The sequence below is a fragment of the Schistocerca nitens genome, chromosome 7 (genome assembly GCF_023898315.1).
Source record: "Schistocerca nitens isolate TAMUIC-IGC-003100 chromosome 7, iqSchNite1.1, whole genome shotgun sequence".
NCBI classification, from domain to species: domain Eukaryota; kingdom Metazoa; phylum Arthropoda; class Insecta; order Orthoptera; family Acrididae; genus Schistocerca; species Schistocerca nitens.
Genome location: NC_064620.1, coordinates 154,931,780 through 154,951,840, shown reverse-complemented (window position 1 = coordinate 154,951,840; position 20,061 = coordinate 154,931,780). Strand labels below are relative to the sequence as shown.

The 20,061-nt window shown below is 42.0% G+C and overlaps 1 protein-coding gene across 2 annotated transcripts in view; it reads right to left on the bottom strand.

The window, feature by feature from the left end:
• Nucleotides 1–20,061, bottom strand: part of LOC126194827 (ubiquitin carboxyl-terminal hydrolase 20) — a 186,111-nt gene that overhangs the window by 22,700 nt on the left and 143,350 nt on the right. For both annotated transcript variants that reach the window (XM_049933156.1, XM_049933157.1), the window contains exons 16-17: nucleotides 12,376–12,603; nucleotides 12,017–12,199 (exon numbers count right to left, since the gene is read on the bottom strand). In XM_049933156.1, coding sequence (XP_049789113.1) covers nucleotides 12,017–12,199; nucleotides 12,376–12,603 — 411 coding nt within the window. The remainder of the gene's footprint in view (nucleotides 1–12,016; nucleotides 12,200–12,375; nucleotides 12,604–20,061) is intronic.

Here is a 20,061-nt window from a genome sequence, read left to right as displayed (position 1 = left end):
TTTTACACATACAGAATATCCTGTCCAGCAAGCTAAGAGAGATTTCCTGCGCCATTACTTCCTAAGAAACAGCGAACTTATTGCCACTGCGTACAGTCATTAGCCAAACTTCCTTTACTATCCAGGTATTGAAACATTAAACCACATCCTTAGGCAGCAGTTCACATACCTTTCATTATGTCCTGAGATGGGGTCAGCCTAATCAAAATACTACCATCTCCCAATGCAGTAATCTGTCATTCACTCAACCTGCACAATATCCTACTCTGTCCGTATGGCTACACATCTCACAATCCTGTACAAAATTTCCTTGTCATCACAGGCATTTCCTATCCTATAAAAGGTACAGCCATATGTGAAAGCAGTCACATTATACATCAGCCTTGACACACATCCCCACCTAACACAAGTCCTGGTTAACTGCATACAGGGTGAAGAAAAAAAAAAATGGTGCAATTGTCGGTCAGCAGGCAATTCCTCATCCCAATTTAAGACAAAATAATATCTAGAAAAACATTGTCCTACCCATAGTTTTACTAGAAATGTGATTTAAAAAAATGAGACTCTAGCAATGCTGTAATTGCATGCAGAGTGGCCAAGAACAACGAGCATGAATTTTGCGCTGTGCCGGAGCTGGCCCACTAGCTCAGTGAGACGAGGCAATGCCACGGGGAACAGATATGCAGCCTTGCCAACGTTTGAGTAGGTTCGCACTAAACTTTTTTGTTTGTTTGTTTGTTTTGCAGTTAAGGCATCAAATTGTACCCAATTTATACTTCCAAAATGCAGTGACTTGGGCATTTCCTTCTGCTAATGTTACCTTTATTTAAGCATTAAGACACAACATTAAATTCTTGCAGATGAAAATGACCACTTTCTTTCATGCAAGACACAAATAAAGCCAACAGAAAATGTTACTGGATACAGTAACACTGTCTGAATCCAATGAGGAACAAGAAACACAATAGGTAGGCTACATTAGATTGTACATTATGCTAAATACACTAATTCCATTCTGTGCATTTGACATTCAGGCTTATCTTCACAGACTGGTACATAATACTCATACAAGCATGTTCACTTTATAGATGATGTTCAAAGTGACCACCTGCTGGGTCACACTTTGCTGGATCCCCTGCAACACATCTGCATCCACCACTGCCGAAGCAGCATGTATGCGAGCTATTAGGTGATGCACATCTATTGGTGGAGTACTTTAAACTTGTTCCTTTAAGAGTGCTTACAAACAAACATCTGGGACTGTGAAGGCCAGAACATTTGACCACAATCACCAATCAATTTCCATTTTAAATAGTTACACACATTCTTTCAAAAGCGTCACAGTTCATCATCACGCTAAACCAATAGCTGTCGCTGAACACCAAGTGGAACGCTTTCTAATATATAAGGCAAAGTATTGCAAAGAAATGTACAATACAGGGGTGCATCAACTTGTCTGGCAAAAGGTAAGGGCCCAAATGCACACCTCCCACGATTCCAGCACACAACTTTATGCCAAAAGTGTGTCTACAAGCTACATTCACAGGCGACGTGAGTTGTGTTCCGACCAATAATGGCTGCTGTGGAGGTTGAAAATACCTTCTCGAGTAAAGCTAGATTCATCAGTCCATATCATGCTATTTATACAATGTTCATTATGTTCCACTTTGTGCAAAAGTGATTCACAAAATTTTATCCATTGAATGCAGTCTTCTAGCCACTGATTTTGAATGAACATGTAATGATACGGACACAGTCCTACATAGTGCAACACTTCAACAACCAGTATTCGAGATATTTGAAACGGCCTTGCAATATCATAGGTACTTCGCTGAGGTGACTGTTGAAAGAATCATGTCTTATGTTTGTGGACTAAGTCTAGTCCTTGGACAACCTCTGTTGATTACTTGTGGATGAAGATTCCCGGTTCCCTGAAGGCGTTCCTCCAGGCAACGAAAAACATTCTTATTGGGATGATGCCTTTGAGGGTACACTGCAGCAGCAGCAGCAGCTGCTCGGTTATTGGATGCACCCAGCACCAAAAACATATCAATGTCTTCATTGAGAATACTGGCTTTCTTGGTGAATCTCGATAAAATCTTCTCGGATTGGCAGCCAAGTCAATGCGTTGTTCTCCAGCAACGTTTCAGCAAGTTTCTTATTTGCAATCTTCAGACGAAGTATCAGGTCCATGTCTCATTTGGGTCTTTATAGCTACTGGACCACGGGTTTCTCGGCACCAGTCAGGCCATTAAGGCATGAGCGGAACTGATGTGGCGGAGCATGGTGGGCAGCGGGAGGGGTGGGAGGGGGGGGGGGGCGTGCGGGGAGGTCCCATGAATCGTCTTAGTGCGGCCTGTTTATTCCATCAGCTGCCACCGTCCTGCTTCCACTGGTACATTCTCGTTGTACTCTTGCTTAAAACATAGTACCATGTGGGACACAATATTACCACGAATACGCGCTGATGGAACCAGGACGGTGGCGGCTGATGGAATAAACAGGCCACACCAAGATGAGATGCTGGGACCTGCTGCCTGTTGCGCTCCCTTGCCATGTGCCACAGACCTGGTTCTGCTTGCTCCTGATTGCCCCGACCAGCAACGAGGGTACAGAGAATCCCGGGTCAAGCGGCTATAAAGACCCGGACGACACGTGAACCTGACCCTTCACCTGAAGATGGCAAGTAAGAAACTTGCTGAAATGTTGCCGGAGAATGACACATTGACTTGCCTGTCAACCTGAGAAAATTTTATCAATGCTTCATTGTTTGTGTACTCAACGGGAAGGCGCCCTACAAGAACTTGACAGAAATAGTTATTGTTGTGCACTGAACAATTGGTAGACACATATATATAGTTTAACGGATATTACTGTCATATGATAGGCTATTGCCATGTGACAATATGAAGTCATGCTTATAAACAATGAGAACTAGGGAAAAGAAGTTTAAAAAATAAAAGAGGAACATGACAAGGATTTGAACAATAGCTCCATGGTGGATGTGGGTTTGGTTTCCCAGCAGCCTACTCAGCAAGCTACAACAGCTGGTATGATAGTGCAGGGTGATACACATTCCTCTGTACATTCCGATGCACTGCATGATGTGACAGTGTTGCCAGCTCCTATTTTCATATATGAGTCTTTAAAATGTAACCGATCTGATTTGATAGAAAAACTTTTGTCTTGAATGTGGATGAGGAACTACACACGGACTTCCAAGTGCACCATTTTTTCTTCACCCTGTGGATGGGAAGTGTTGCTTCCAGCATATTTTCTGTTCTCCGCCCTAAACCCACTCTTTTCTTCCACTAAAGTAATCAATATTAGAAAATAAATACAATATGGATAGATAAGAAATCAACTCACCAAGCTGCGGTAGGAGAAAACACATAGAAAGGACTTGGATATGCACAAGTTCTCAGAGCCAGTGGCTCCTCCTCCTGGTAGAAGTGTTGAAGGGAAAGGAAGAGTGATGAAGAAAAAGGAATGGCAAGGTTTAGGAAATGGGGAGTTACACAAAAGTCACCTAGAATGCCTGATCAGGGGAGACTTAATGGATGAGATGAGACTTACAGACTGGTTATCGGTGCCAGATCTCTGACGAGAGCTGAATACTGATAACGTGAATGTGAAAGATAGGGTAATAACGAAGACCGCTATTACTGATAAAACATTGTGCAAGAGTCAATAAGAGCAGAAAGCTAAGTGCATTATACATGGTATATTGTGGAGGGAGGTTGCTTGTGTGTGTATGTGTGTGTGTGTGTGTGGGGGGGGGGGGGGGGGGACAAGGAAATGAAAAAGAATAATAAAAGGAAGCAAGGAAAGAAAGTAGTTACTGAAAAGAAATGCTGAGATCACAGAAATTAATGTAAATTTAGGTCACATCGGTGGTGAGAAAAAGCACATGTTATAATGTCAGTTCCCACCAGTGGAGTTCTGAGAAACTGTTATCAGCATGGAGAATCCAGATGGTACCTAGATCATGACTATCATGTTGTAAAGAGTACTCTGCAACAGGATATCGTGTGTTGCCAGTACACACCTTTTGTCTATGACCATACTAACTGATAACATGGTGGCAGTTGTACAAATATAAGAGGCTGAGCAGTGTTTACATAACAGACGTGTCATTTCATAGCTAGCTCTCCTTTTGTTATTATATGTTTTGACAGTTACAGGGCTGTATAAAGTGGTGACAGGAAGGTGCATCGGGCAAGTCTTAGAAGGGATTGGTCACAGGGATATGAGCCATATGGTAGGGAAATGGGTGCAGAAGGGAGTGTAGGGACTGACCTGGATACTGTGGAGATTTGTGGGATGTGTGGGAGGGATGGTGGTGGGTGGGGTGAAAAGCTATTCTAGATGTGGTGGGGCAAAGTGTCAGACAGAATGGACCTCATTTCAGGGCATGATTTTAGGAAGTCATAGCCCTGTATAAGTTGCCGATTAATACATCCAAGACCAGAACAGTACTGAGTAACAAGCAGTATACTTCCGTATGTTGTTTTTTCAAGGAATCAGCACTACCAGGTTTGGATTTGATGACCCAAGAAATCGCTTTTAAACTAGGCTGGTGGGATAATTAATTACAGTGAAGGCAGAGCTGAGAATGCTGGTTTAGTGCTGCAAATCTGAAGACTATGCATATGAATAAATGTGTTTGCCTTGAATCCCAAAGCTGTATGGGAGGGAATGCTTGGTATTAAATGGATGGCAACTGTCATGATGTAGGTACCCTTGTTTGTTTGTATATTTAATATGAACAGTAGTGTGTTGCTGACACTCTGTGAGGATGAGGTCATCGTAATGGAAAGAGGTATGGGATTTGGCATAGGACCATGTGAAATTTAACTGAGAGAATGTATTTAGAGATTCCAAAAATTCCAACATGTCAGCCTCACCATGAGTCCATAGGGCAAAGATGTCATCAATGTATCAAATCAAACCAGGATCTCAATAAAGCCCCCCCCCCCCCCCCCCCCCAAAGCACAAAGGCTGGCATACGGAGGAGTCGTTCTAGTTGTTCTGGCAGCATCCTAAATATATCTGTATGCCTAGCCCTCAAAGATAAAGCAACTGTTCATACGGATAAAGCTGATTAAGGCAAGTAGGAAGGCCGTCATAGGTTTAACATCAGGTGGGCTCCTGGTGGAGGTAATGTTCAGCAGACAGACAGACCATGTACATGGGGAATGTTATTATAGAGGGAGGTGGCACCAATGGTGACAAACAACATCTGAAATATTTGCCTGTCCCTACCCTAAGGCACCAGCCTCTGTGACCATCCCCATTGTAAGACTTGCCCCCTGCACCTTCCTACCACCACCTGTATCTGCCCTGCAACTGGCAAAACATATAATATCAAAGGGAGTACCACCTGTGAAATAACACATCGTGTAGAAGCCGTTATGAAAACACTGTTCAGCCTTCTACATCTGGATGACTGCCACCCAGTTATCAGTATGAATGGTCATAGACAAGCAGTGTACACTGGCAACACACAATATCCTGTTGTAGAGCTTGCTCTGATCTTTTAATTTCTGTGATCTCAGCATTTCTTTTCAGTAACTATTACTTTCCTTTGCTCCCTTTTATTTTCCAACCTCTCTATAACCCTCCCTTGCTAAATGCATGACCACAACTGTTCACACCAATTTGAATGGAACAAAGAAGTTATAAGAAACACACAATGCTCAGTGGCTAAAATGTGATGGGTCTGTGACTGATATTAATATGGAAATATGGATTAAACACAAAGAGGACTGTATACACACTGTATTCTCTATGTTGAATTGTATTATATACAATATATCAAACAATAGAAGCACTTTCACAAGCATGATGAAGTTCAAAAGGCGAAGAGGGAGAGCTTTTTCAAAGAGTAATTGTTGGTCCATATTTCACATTATATTCTTTAAATTAATAAACAGGTTGTAAATATTTTTTGTTAGTTGGAAGGCCAATTCAAGTTTATTTTTTCTGGGTCCAAAATTACACATTACAAGACAGTGATTAAGCCAGAAGCACTGTATGCAGCAGAAACACTAAAGATGAATTTCAAAGGCCAAATGGAGAAACTTGAGCTAAAGGAAACAAAAATTTTAAGAAAAATCATAGGACAAAAATTTCAAGACAGTAAGATTATATACATAAAAAATGAAACACTCTACAAGAAAATTGAAAGACTTTCAGATACTATGCGAAAAAGGAGGATAAATTTTTATGGTTATCTTCTCAGAATGAATTCCAACAGATTAACTAAACAAATCTTTGACTTTTTCCGTAACCACAAAACGAAACCCAACTGGTTTAAGGAAACTGAGAAAGACATAGTAGAATTAAAGATTTCAGGAAATTCACTTATTGATCAAAGAGCTAAATTAATTACTAAAGATGAAAACATTAGGTTCCAAGACAAATCTACACAAAAGTCCAAACCCTGCATCTCGGAAGAAGAGAGGAAAAGAAGATCAGAAAGAATGAAGAAATACTGGGCCCTAAGAAAAGAACAACGCGCAAAGAAATGATTGATCCAGCTTACCCCAAAGAGGGTGAAACGGAAGAAGAAGAAGAAGAAGAAGAAGAAGAAGAAGAAAACAGGTTGTACTACATACTCTTTAAAGCAGTCTTTGTTCTTCATCAATGTTCAAGCTATCTACATATTAAATTTTACAAAATAAGTTCAGCAGTTTAGCCATCAATTTCTTGTTTGCTGATTCTGGAGAAGTAGGCAGACATTATTTTCTTATCTGAGGATTCCTGATACTTAGTAAAAAATGCTGAAATGTCGCCAGGCAGACACTTTATTTGGGATCTTTTTGTTAGATGGGGCTTCATCAGTGCCATTGCTAAATTCTTCAAAAATTCTTGCATAATGTGGGCTTTATTGGATTTGAGTTATACAAAATCTATGTATTATTTCCTGCTACATTCATGAAAGAGTAAAAGACATACACTAGCCATTGCCTCACTAGGAACAAGATTATATGTGCATTACATAATTGATCCACAGTGCCAACACCCCCTATGGTCATGTTGTAGTCCATTATTATTTCAGACTTGTTTGTTTTATCATCAAGTTTTGGTAGTTCAAATATTGTGTACAACAGTATCAGGGCTTTGTCTTTCATTGGTATATATGACATGAGAGTGATGTCTTTTTGAGTTCCGTAACTTGAAGACTCAACTTTTTGATTTTTGCTTGCCTGAAATTCAATAGGTATTTCTCTTTCGTCCTTTTTCAGTGCGCTGATACAAGTAAGCTGCTTCTTGAGCAGAGATGTTGTCAAAGGGCAACTGGTGTACCAATTGTCAAATGTGATGTTCCTCTTGCTATCTTCAGTGTCAGGAATTGGGAGCATATCATGTTGTTTGGCCTGTTTGAGGTCTGATATGGGCCATCCTCTTGTTTTTCATAATATACTTCCAAGTTACTTGCAAAAAAAAGTTTTTGAGTTGCACATAGCAAATATCTTGATTCGATATTTTGCAGGCTTATAACAAAAACAAATAATTTACATGCATTTTTACTTATACATACGTAGGGCAGCAATACACTGATCTTTTATTTAAAAACTTTTTATCAGAAAATGGATTATAGTGTAATATTGGGAGAAAAAGTCAGCTTGTGTGATGAAATTTAGGTGGCAAGCAACCAGATACAGCAAGGAGTATTAGTTTGAAATGGCTTTAAAAATAATTTATTAAAAAAAATCAAAACTTCAATGTATTGTCAAAAATTATTCAAGAGATCTATTAGAGGTAAAAATCATTACACACTCAAAAGCTTTCATTTTGCTTCCTTTACTCCTTATGCCTCAAGTATGCCTCTCAATTTGCATTCTGGGTGACTTGACCCAACCCCTTTCCTACCTCCCCCAACTCTGCTGTCTCCTCCTGAAGAAGAATTATTTGAAAGCAAGAAATCCTATTTCTATCAGCTGTACAGTGAATTGCCTTTTATGAAGGTTATTAATTGGCCAGTTCCTCCATCTCTTGGTGAATTAAAAAAAAATTCTAATGTAAAATTCCTATTTACACAAACATTTGTTTTACTTTCAATGAACCAAAGAAACAAGACTTTGTTCCAACAATACGATACTCGTTACATGTCACCATGGTGAGGGGGTGAGCACGAAAGTTTGCAAGATTGTAAAGGATGAGGCTCAGCTTTTTACAAACATCAGAGTACAGCTATAGATCTTAATGACAATGAGGAAGAGGCTGAGATAATAGAACATGTCAGATGAGACTGTCCACAACCCTCTCCCTCCCCCACACCCTCACCATTTATTTAATTTATTTATAGAAATGGGAATACAAACTATGAAAAACCTGCTAAAATGGACAAAATAATAAATACATTGTACTGGATTTTTTGTTGCTATTGTAGTCTTTTGCAGTTTCAGAAACTGAGGTGAACTGTGTGATACACACACTTGACTGTGGACCTTCCCAATAGTGACCTGAACATATATAAAATGAAATCAGAATAACAGTTATAAAGAAACTGGAAAAGCAACTGGGGACAAACATTAAGTATGTAATGTAACTATAGCAAATAAATGAATTATGTTACTTCGATAGTGCACTAACTAAAGTAACCACAAAAGTCTAATGGGTATTGAAAAAAGAATTATTTTCATAAATAAAAGTAATTTAGCAATATATTATAGAAATCAAAAAGAATTTTATCAATATATTTATTGGAGGTATTGGAAGCTATGGCTGAGGAGGATGGACTGTGCAAAATGGAAAGGAACCAATTAATATGTGTAGAGAGATAAATATGGAGAAGTCACAAAAACATCATGTATTGAAAGAAAATGACCAAGTACTGGAAAATGAAAACATAAATACCACATATAAAAGTAAAAATTATATGGACGAGCGTTCTCATAACTACTTCATAACATTCAAAAAAAAAAAAAAAAAAAAAAAAAAAAAAAAAAAAAAAAAAAAAAAAAAAAAAAAAACACCACCTTGTAATAAAATCAAAAAGCAGGCTCAGAACATCTATCCTGAAAAGTACAAGAACTATGCTATTACACCAGAAGAATCTGGTTGGCAAGAACAGAAAAGGATGGCTTAACTGGCCAACAACCAAGAATTCTAATTTAAATACACTACTGGCCATTAAAATTGCTACACCATGAAGATGACGTGCTACAGACGCGAAATTTAACCGACAGGAAGAAGATGCTGCGATACGCAAATGATTAGCTTTTCAGAGCATTCACACAAGGTTGGTGCTGGTGGTGACACCTATAACGTGCCGACAAGAGGAAAGTTTCCAAACGATTTCTCATACATAAACAGCAGTTCACCGGCGTTGCCTGGTGAAACATTGTGATGCCTCGTGTAAGGAGGAGAAATCGTACCATCAAGTTTCTGACTTTGATAAAGGTCAGATTGTAGCCTATTGCGATTGCGCTTTATTGTATCGCGACATTGCTGCTCGCATTGGTCGAGATCCAATGACTGTTAGCAGAACATGGAATTGGTGGGTTCAGGAGGGTAATATGGAACACCGTGCTGGATCCCAACGGCCTCATATCACTAGTAGTCGAGATGAGAGACATCTTATCTGCACGGCTGTAACAGATCGTGCATCTATGTCTCGATCCTTGAGTCAACAGATGGGGACGTTTGCAAGACAACAACCATCTGCACGAACAGTTTGAGCTGCATCACAATTTGTGACGCTGTACTCAACAACGAACCTCAGTGAACGAATGGCAAAACGTCATTTTTTCAGATGAATCCAGGTTCTGTTTAGAGCATCATGATGGTTGCATCCATGTTTTGCGACATCGTGGTGAACGCACATTGGGAGCGTGTATTCGTCATCGCCATACTGGCGTATCACCCGGCGTGATGGTATGGGGTACCATTGGTTACACATCTCGGTCACCTCTTGTTCGCATTGACAGCACTTTGATCAGTGGACGTTACATTTCAGATGTATTTCGACCCGTGGCTCTACCCTTCATTCGATCCCTGCGAAACCCTACATTTCAGCAGGATAATGCACGAACGCATGTTGCAGGTCCTGTACAGGCCTTTCTGGATACATAAAATGCTCGACTGCTGCCCTGACCAGCACATTCTTCAGATCTCTCACCAATTGAAAATGTCTGGTCAATGGTGGCCGAGCAACTGGCTCATCACAATACGCCAGTCACTACTCTTGATGAACTGTGGTATCGTGTTGAAGCTGCATGGGCAGCTGTACCTGTACACGCCATCCAAGCTCTGTTTGACTCAATGTCCAGGCATAGCAAGGCCGTTATTACAGCCAGAGGTGGTTGTTCTGGGTACTGATTTCTCAGGATCTATGCACCCAAATTGTATGAAAATGTAATCACATGTCAGTTCTAGTGTAATATATTTGTCCAATGAATACCCGTATATCATCTGCATTTCTTCTTGGTGTAGCAATTTTAATGGCCAGTAGAGTATTTGCATATTCGAATGCATATCACTTATTACAACATGTTTAATTTCTAGGTGTGGAAAAGGTTTTACTATATGAAGGCAAGTCATCATCCAATGACACCAATTTACTTCAGATTTGCTCATAAACATTCAGACAGACACAGAATCTATATTTTTTCAAACAACAATGTACAGACTTCCTGTTAAAGCAAACAGAGAAAGAAAGTGCTATGTTCTGAAAATGTGTGGTTTAGTTTTCTTCCTCACAGTCAGTCTTAATTAGATGGAAAGCAATTTAAACCATTAGACAAATTGATTATCCCTATATATATTTTCCCTCCTTATATATAATTTTAAGCAAAAATTGTAAACACAACAATTTGCCATTTTATTTTCTTTCTCGCAGTGGGTTTTAACAGAAAACAGGAAAGTTGTATTTCTGGCTTATCCGCTAATGATTATAATACTACTATGGAATCTGAATCATCTGAAAACTCTGTAATCCTACATATTTACAGATTAAAACCATGTGAAATGCTGGTATTGAAGCTACTACCCTCGCAGATAAAGGCATCTGGAGCGGTCTCTCCCATACCCCAAATACCAATGATTTCAACAGATTTACCTATTCATTTTAGGGGACTTCAATTCCCAGTCGTGGTTTCGTTTGCGAAAACAATGAATAAAGCTCAAGGTATGATAGAAGGGGAAAGAGATGTGCAGAGAGGAATGGGAAATAGAGAAGAAGAGGGTGTAGTAGGAGATGGAAATAGAGGAGGGGCATGAGGTGATGGCCTGCCAGAGGAGGGAGGAGGAGATGGGGAGAGAGGGGAGGGGGGGGGATTAGTAGAAGATTAAGACATGTATCCCATTCCCATACACATTTAGCACATGTGAAGCATGGCCGGGTTCGCTAATAAGTACATAAAACACATATTTATATAAGTGCTGCAAAAAATGGTTATACTACTAAACTTGTTAATTTTGCTTTTATTTTCTCTAACCATCTGAGCAAGATAATTTGCTTAGTTTGCCCTGCATGTTAAATTAATTCCAATTTAAAGAATGTTTATAAGATTTTTATTAACAAAATATGAGAAATCCTGGACGGAATATAAATAATGGAAGAAGTAAAGGTAACAATTCATTGTACAGTGAGGCATTAAGAGGTTGATGAGCGTATAAACAAGCCCTAAGAAGCTAATAAGCTTACGGACAATGTCCTTCCACAGAGAAAACTAGTACAGAAGGAATACATTACACTGTCCAGATCAACCACCTCAACGGAGCTCCAGTGTCAGTAAAATGTAGGTAGCTGGGATAATACAGAGCCACCCCCCCCCCCCCTCAAAAAAACCTTCTATGCAGATTTAGTTACATTTTTTACGAGATTCTTCTACAATGAACCAATGATTTTAAATTGTACAGAAGTCAAAATGGTGGGTCTTTACAAGCTTCCTTACATCTTAGAGTCTTGACTGATTTTACTTGCACATTGCACTGCATATTTGCAAGCCATGGTTCTACGCTACATAGAAAGTCACAGTGATTGTATTATATGAGGCATACATACACAAGAAGTTCTGATAATATGTACCCATATCCACAGTTGTATCTAATGACTGTTGTTGTTGCTGCTGCTTTCTGTGCACTGAAGCATTCCTGGCTGCTGAACGTAGTGCTGTGTTGTCAGAACTGGCACTTTGAGCTCTGGTCTGTCGGCCCATAACAGCTGTATTTGCAGATGAATATAGCCCTAAAATACACAAAATGTGCTACATAACACACAGGGTTTATTAAAATGATATTCTGGGTAATCACAAAAAGGAGGAAGTTAGAAACATGTAACCAAACCACGGCTAATACAGAAAATGATAGAGAAAAATGAGATAAGATCTACAAAATTGAATCTCCATTAGCAGAGGATATTACCAGTATCTATGTTGTCTGTGCTGCGGGCCTTAATGGCAGCTGCCAAACTCCCATCAGGTGTTGCCGACACTGTACCTGGGTAACAAGGTCGCCCAATGCCTGAAGCAGTAGTGCAACTCACTGCTGGACCTCCTGCATATGGTGACCGAAACACAACTTCGGGTCCTCCTCCATAAATGCGTTTAAAGAAATACCACAGTTCTTCTGACAGCTGAGCATAATCTGAAACTGAAGTGAAGTCAATTTGTAATACTACAGTAATGGAGAGTGCACACTGTTTTGCTGCTGGAACTGATGAAGTGCATTAAATACCTGAAACTGAAGTGAAGTCAATTTGTAATACTACAGTAATGGAGAGTGCACACTGTTTTGCTGCTGGAACTGATGAAGTGCATTAAATACCTCAAAATTCTGAACTGGTAATACTATGCACATCATAGTCTTACCAGTGTTAGAAAACAAAATGGTTTAACTAACACCTTGATTTACTGTTGATAACAGTTTTGGTCGAAAGATGCATACATAGAGTCAGACTCATGGAAAAAATTGTGGGCCAAAAGTACATACCACAATGAATGGGAATGAAAGTTACACCAAAGTCAACACCACGAGTCTAACTCAAGAGACAAACACTTTTCAGTGGTAATCTTGGTTTAGTTCTTACCATTAAGCCACAGGAATTAGTCACAATTTGTTAAATTTACATTTTAAAGCAAGAATGTTGGTGGTTACGAAAAGCATACAAAGTGACGACAGTTATGAAAAAAAAATCAAGTACCTAAATAACTTGTTCCATGTATTTGCAAGAAACACACCAAGCATTTGGAAATATACTGAGACTCAAGGCGTACAATCTTCTTCAAGTAATTTAAATGAACACCCGGGATTATTAGAATTATTTTCTATTACTCTTGATGACAAATTTTGGGAAATACTTGTTATGGAAATAAATCTCTTAGCAAATCATATAACAGACAATGAATGGAACAAAGGAAAGCGAACAACATTTCATACCTTAATAATTTCGACGAAATGAATGCAAATATGCACTGTGTGGTTTCACTGCCTGAGATTGCAGTCAAGTGAGTGAGTTGCATTTACGTGTGTGTGTGTGTGTGTGTGTTTGTATGTGTGTGGCCTTGTTGGCTGATAGCTTATTTTGTGACAGCCTTTTGTTGTTGTACCTATATGCGACTCAGTATCTCGGCTATATGGTGAGGAGGAACTATCCTTGTCATAATACTGTTACATTCCGTCCTCGATTTTTCACTGTTTGCATCAGAATAAAGATTGATTTTAGAAAAAAAAAAAATGGATATTTTTTGAACAGCCCTTGTACTAGGTTGCACATACTGTCGCATGTATACCAATTAATATGAAACACGATGAGGTTCATTTGTTGGGCCCGGTAGAGAAAGATAAATTTATTTTAGTGTCTACCTTAAGTGAATTTTATGTTTAAATAATTTTGATAGTGAAATGTAAGTAAATACATCAATATATCTAAAAACAAAGATGATGTGACTTACCAAACGAAAGCGCTGGCAGGTTCATAGACACGCAAAATTCAAGCTTTCGCAACCAACAGTTGCTTCATCAGGAAAGAGGGAAGGAGAGGAAAGACGAAAGGATGTGGATTTTAAGGGAGAGGGTAAGGAGTCATTCCAATCCCGGGAGCGGAAAGACTTACCTTAGGGGGAAAAAGGACAGGTATACACATACACATACACCCACACCCACACACACACACACACACACACACACACACATATCCATCCGCACATACACATACACAAGCAGACATTTGTAAAGGCAAAGCATTTGGGCAGAGATGTCAGTCGAGGCAAAGATGTTGTTGAAAGACAGGTGTGGTATGAGCGGCGGCAACTTGAAATTAGCGGTGGTTGAGGCCTGGCGGGTAACGAGAAGAGAGGATACACTGAAGGGCAAGTTCCCATCTCCGGAGTTCTGACAGGTTGGTGTTAGTGGGAAGTATCCAGATAACCCGGACGGTGTAACACTGTGCCAAGATGTGCTGGCCATGTACCAAGGCATGTTTAGCCACTGGGTGATCCTCATTACCAACAAACACTGTCTGCCTGTGTCCATTCATGCGAATGGACAGTTTGTTGCTGGTCAGTTGGTAAATCACGTGGGTGCTTTCACACGTGGCTCTGCCTCTGATCGTGTACACCTTCCGGGTTACAGGACTGGAGTAGGTGGTGGTGGGAGGGTGCATGGGACAGGTTTTACACTGGGCGCGGTTACAAGGGTAGGAGCCAGAGGGTATGGAAGGTGGTTTGGGGATTTCATAGGGATGAACTAAGAGGTTACGAAGGTTAGGTGGACGGCGGAAAGGCACTCTTGGTGGAGTAGGGAGGATTTCATGAAGGATGGATCTCATTTCAGGGAAGGATTTGAGGAAGTCGTATCCCTGCTGGAGAGCCACATTCAGAGTCTGATCCAGTCCCGGAAAGCATCCTGTAACAAGTGGGGCACTTTAGGGATTCTTCTGTGGGAGGTTCTGGGTTTGAGGGGATGAGGAAGTGGCTGTGCTTATTTGCTTCTGTACCAGGTCGGGAGGGTGGTTGCGGGATGTGAAAGCTGTTTTCAGGTTGTTGGTGTAATGGTTCAGGGATTCCGGACTGGAGCTGATTCGTTTGTAGGGAAGGGACTGTTTGATGTGGAATGGGTGGCAGCTGTCATAATGGAGGTACTGTTGCTTGTTGGTGGGTTTGATGTGGACGGATGTGTGAAGCTGGCCATTGGACAGATGGAGGTCAACGTCAAGGAAAGTGGCATGGGATTTGGAGTAGGACCTGGTGAATCTGATGGAACCAAAGGAGGTGAGGTTGGACACGAAATTCTGGAGTTCTTCTTCATTGTGAGTCCAGATCATGAAGATGTCATCAATAAATCTGTACCAAACTTTGGGTTGGCAGGCCTGGATAACCAAGAAGGCTTCCTCTAAGCGACCCATGAATAGGTTGGCGTACGAGGGGTCCATCCTGGTACCCATGGCTGTTCCCTTTAATTGTTGGTATGTCTGGCCTTCGAAAGTGAAGAAGTTGTGGGTCAGGATGAAGCTGGCTAAGGTAATGAGGAAAGAGGTTTTAGGTAGGGTGGCAGGTGATCGGCGTGAAAGGAAGTGCTCCATTGCAGCGAGGCCCTGGACGTGCGGAATATTTGTGTATAAGGAAGTGGCATCAATGGTTACAAGGATGGCTTCCGGGGGTAACAGATTGGGTAAGGATTCCAGGCGTTCGAGAAAGTAGTTGGTGTCTTTGATGAAGGATGGGAGACTGCATGTAATGGGTTGAAGGTGTTGATCTACGTAGGCAGAGATACGTTCTGTAGGGGCTTGGTAACCAGCTACAATGGGGCGGCCGGGATGATTGGGTTTGTGATTTTTAGGAAGAAGGTAGAAGGTAGGGGTGAGTGGTGTCGGTGGGGTCAGGAGGTCGATGGAGTCAGGTGAAAGGTTTTGTAGGGGGCCTAAGGTTCTGAGGATTCCTTGAAGCTCCGCCTGGACATCAGGAATGGGATTACCTTGGCAAACTTTGTATGTAGTGTTGTCTGAAAGCTGATGCAGTCCCTCAGCCACATACTCCCGATGATCAAGTACCACGGTCGTGGAACCCTTGTCCGCTGGAAGAATGACAATGGATCGGTCAGCCTTCAGATCACGGATAGCCTGGGCTTCAGCAGTGGTGATGTTGGGAGTAGGATTAAGGTTTTTCAAGAAGGATTGAGAGGCAAGGCTGGAAGTCAGTAATAAAAGTCCTCAATCTTTCCTCTCCCACATCCACACCGGCTGTTCAGAGCATCCTCCTACAAGCCAACCGCAAATCAGAACAGCATGCCACGCTCCACCTCAAAAAACTATCCAATCTCCTGGTTTCCCACCTCGGGAAAGGCAACTCACTCACCCTTCACAGCCTTTCCAGCAAACCTCAACCTCCTCTCATTGCACACAGACCCAGTTTCTCCCATCTACTCAATCTCCTACTTCCAGCTCCTCTCCCCCCAAAACATCAAAATTCCAATCAACACAATCTGGAACCACAACACCCTAATTCAGTAGTTAACCTTTCCTCCAAACCTCTCTCCCAATCCGAAACCTCTGTTCTATCCAAAGGCCTCACCTTCAGCCCCACTCCCAGATTCAACCAAACAGCGCTCGACATAAGATTTACTGTCCTACACTCGTACTCTCTGCTGGAAATATCACTTTGCCACAAAGAAAAAGGATCCTAATCCTACTCCTAATGATCCAACTCCCCCAGACACTAACCAAATTGAACCCTGCCTGGAACAGTTCTGTCCTCCGTCACAGCGGGACCCACCTCCTCTTCCTCAAAATCACCCTCTCCAAACCTTCCAGGAATTTCTGACTTCCAGCCTTGCCTCGCAATCCTTCTTAAAAAACCTTAATCCTACTCCTATCACCACCACTGCTGAAGCCCAGGCTATCCGTGATCTGAAGGCTGACTGATCCATTGTCATTCTTCTGGGTTCCACGACTGTGGTACTTGATCGTCGGGAGTATGTGGCTGAGGGACTGCGTCAGCTTTCAGACAACACTACACACAAAGTTTGCCAAGGTAATCCCATTCCTGATGTCCAGTTGGAGCTTCAAGGAATCCTCAGAACCTTAGGCCCCCTATAAAACCTTTCACCTGACTCCATCGACCTCCTGACCCCACCGACACCACTCACCCCTACCTTCTACCTTCTTCCTAAAATTCACAAACCCAATCATCCCAGCCGCCCCATTGTAGCTGGTTACCAAGCCCCCACAAAACGTATCTCTGCCTACGTAGATCAACATTACATGCAGTCTCCCATCCTTCATCAAAGACACCAACCACTTTCTCGAACGCCTGAAATCCTTACCCAACCTGTTAGCCCCGGAAGCCATCCTTGTAACCATTGATGCCACTCCCTTATACACAAATATTCCGCACGTCCAGGGCCTCGCTGCAATGGATCACTTCCTTTCACGCCGATCACCTGCCACCCTAACTAAAACCTCTTTCCTCATTACCTTAGCCAGCTTCATCCTGACCCACAACTTCCTCACTTTCGAAGGCCAGACATACCAACAATTAAAGGGAACAGCCATGGGTACCAGGATGGACCCCTCGTACGCCAACCTATTCATGGGTCGCTTAGAGGAAGCCTTCTTGGTTACCCAGACCTGCCAACACAAAGTTTGGCACAGATTTATCGATGACGTCTTCATGATCTGGACTCACAGTGAAGAAGAACTCTAGCATTTCCTCTCCAACCTCACCTCCTTTGGTTCCATCAGATTCACCAGGTCCTACTCCAAATCCCATGCCACTTTCCTTGACGTTGACCTCCATCTGTCCAATGGCCAGCTTCACACATCTGTCCACATCAAACGCACCAACAATCAACAGTACCTCCATTATGACAGCTGCCACCCATTCCACATCAAACGGTCCCTTCCCTACAGCCTAGGTCTTCGTGGCAAACGAATCAGCTCCAGTCCGGAATCCCTGAACCATTACACCAACAACCTGAAAACAGCTTTCACATCCCGCAACCACCCTCCCGACCTGGTACAGAAGCAAATAAGCACAGCCACTTCCTCATCCCCTCAAACCCAGAACCTCCCACAGAAGTTTCCCTGAAGTGCCCCACTTGTTACAGGATACTTTCCGGGACTGGATCAGACTCTGAATGTGGCTCTCCAGCAGGGATACGACTTCCTCAAATCCTTCCCTGAAATGAGATCCATCCTTCATGAAATCCTCCCTACTCCACCAAGAGTGTCTTTCCGCCGTCCACCTAACCTTCGTAACCTCTTAGTTCGTCCCTATGAAATCCCCAAACCACCTTCCATACCCTCTGGCTCCTACCCTTGTAACCGCGCCCGGTGTAAAACCTGTCCCATGCACCCTCCCACCACCACCTACTCCAGTCCTGTAACCCGAAAGGTGTACACGATCAAAGGGAGAGCCACGTGTGAAAGCACCCACGTGATTTACCAACTGACTTGCCTACACTGTGAAGCTGTCTATGTGGGAATGACCAGCAACAAACTGTCCATTCGCATGAATGGACACAGGCAGACAGTGTTTGTTGGTAATGAGGATCACCCTGTGGCTAAACATGCCTTGGTGCATGGCCAGCACATCTTGGCACAGTGTTACACTGTCCGGGTTATCTGGATACTTCCCACTAACACCAACCTGTCAGAACTCCCGAGATGGGAACTTGCCCTTCAGTATATCCTCTCTTCTCGTTATCTGCCAGGCCTCAACCTCCGCTAATTTCAATTGCGGCCGCTCATACCTCACCTGTCTTTCAACAACATCTTTGCCTCTGTACTTCCACCTCGACTGACATCTCTGCCCAAACTCTTTGCCTTTACAAATGTCTGCTTGTGTCTGTGTATGTGCAGATGGATATGTGTGTGTGTGTGAGTGTATACCTGTCCTTTTTCCCCCTAAAGTAAGTCTTCCCACTCCCGGGATTGGAATGACTCCTTACCCTCTCCCTTAAAATCCAAATCCTTTCATCTTTTCCTCTCCTTCCCTCTTTCCTGATGAAGCAACCGTTGGTTGCGAAAGCTTGAATTTTGTGTGTATGTTTGTGTTTGTTTGTGTGTCTATCAACCTGCCAGCGCTTTCTTTTGGTAAGTCACATCATCTTTGTTTTTAGATATAGAGGGTGATTCAAAAAGAATACCACAACTTTAGGAATTTAAAACTCTGCAACGACAAAAGGCAGAGCTAAGCACTATCTGTCGGCGAATTAAGGGTGCTATAAAGTTTCATTTAGTTGTACATTTGTTCGCTTGAGGCGCTGTTGACTAGGCGCCAGCGTCAGTTGATGCTAAGATGGTGACCGCTCAACAGAAAGCTTTCCACACTAACGGGAAAGTCAACCGTCACAATGTCTGTATGTGGGGCACTGAGAATCCGCGGGAAACAACTCAGTATGAACGTGACTCGCCTAAGGTGAACGTTTTCTGTGCCATTTCAGCCAATAAAGTTTTTGGTCCCTTTTTCTTTGAGGGTGCTACTGTAACTGGACTACAGTATCTGGAGATGTTAGAGAATTGGCTGTTCCCTCAGCTCGAACAAGAAGCACAACAATTCATATTTCAGCAGGATGGAGTGCCACCACATTGGCACTTATCTGTCCGTAACTACCTGAGCGTCAACTACCCAAGGCGATGGATCGGTCGCCAGGCAGCCCGTGACAGAGCACTTCATCACTGGCCTCCAATAAGCCCTGATCTTACCCCCTGCGATTTTTTCTTATGGGGGTATGTTAAGGATATGGTGTTTCGGCCACCTCTCCCAGCCACCATTGGTGATTTGAAACGAGAAATAACAGCAGCTATCCAAACTGTTACGCCTGATATGCTACAGAGAGTGTGGAACGAGTTGGAGTATCGGGTTGATATTGCTCGAGTGTCTGGAGGGGATCATATTGAACATCTCTGAACTTGTTTTTGAGTGAAAAAAAAAAACCTTTTTAAATACTCTTTGTAATGATGTATAACAGAAGATTATATTATGTTTCTTTCATTAAATACACATTTTTAAAGTTGTGGTATTCTTTTTGAATCACCCTGTATTTTTCCCACGTGGAATGTTTCCCTCTATTATATAAATACATCAATAAAATGAATTGAGCATGCAACTC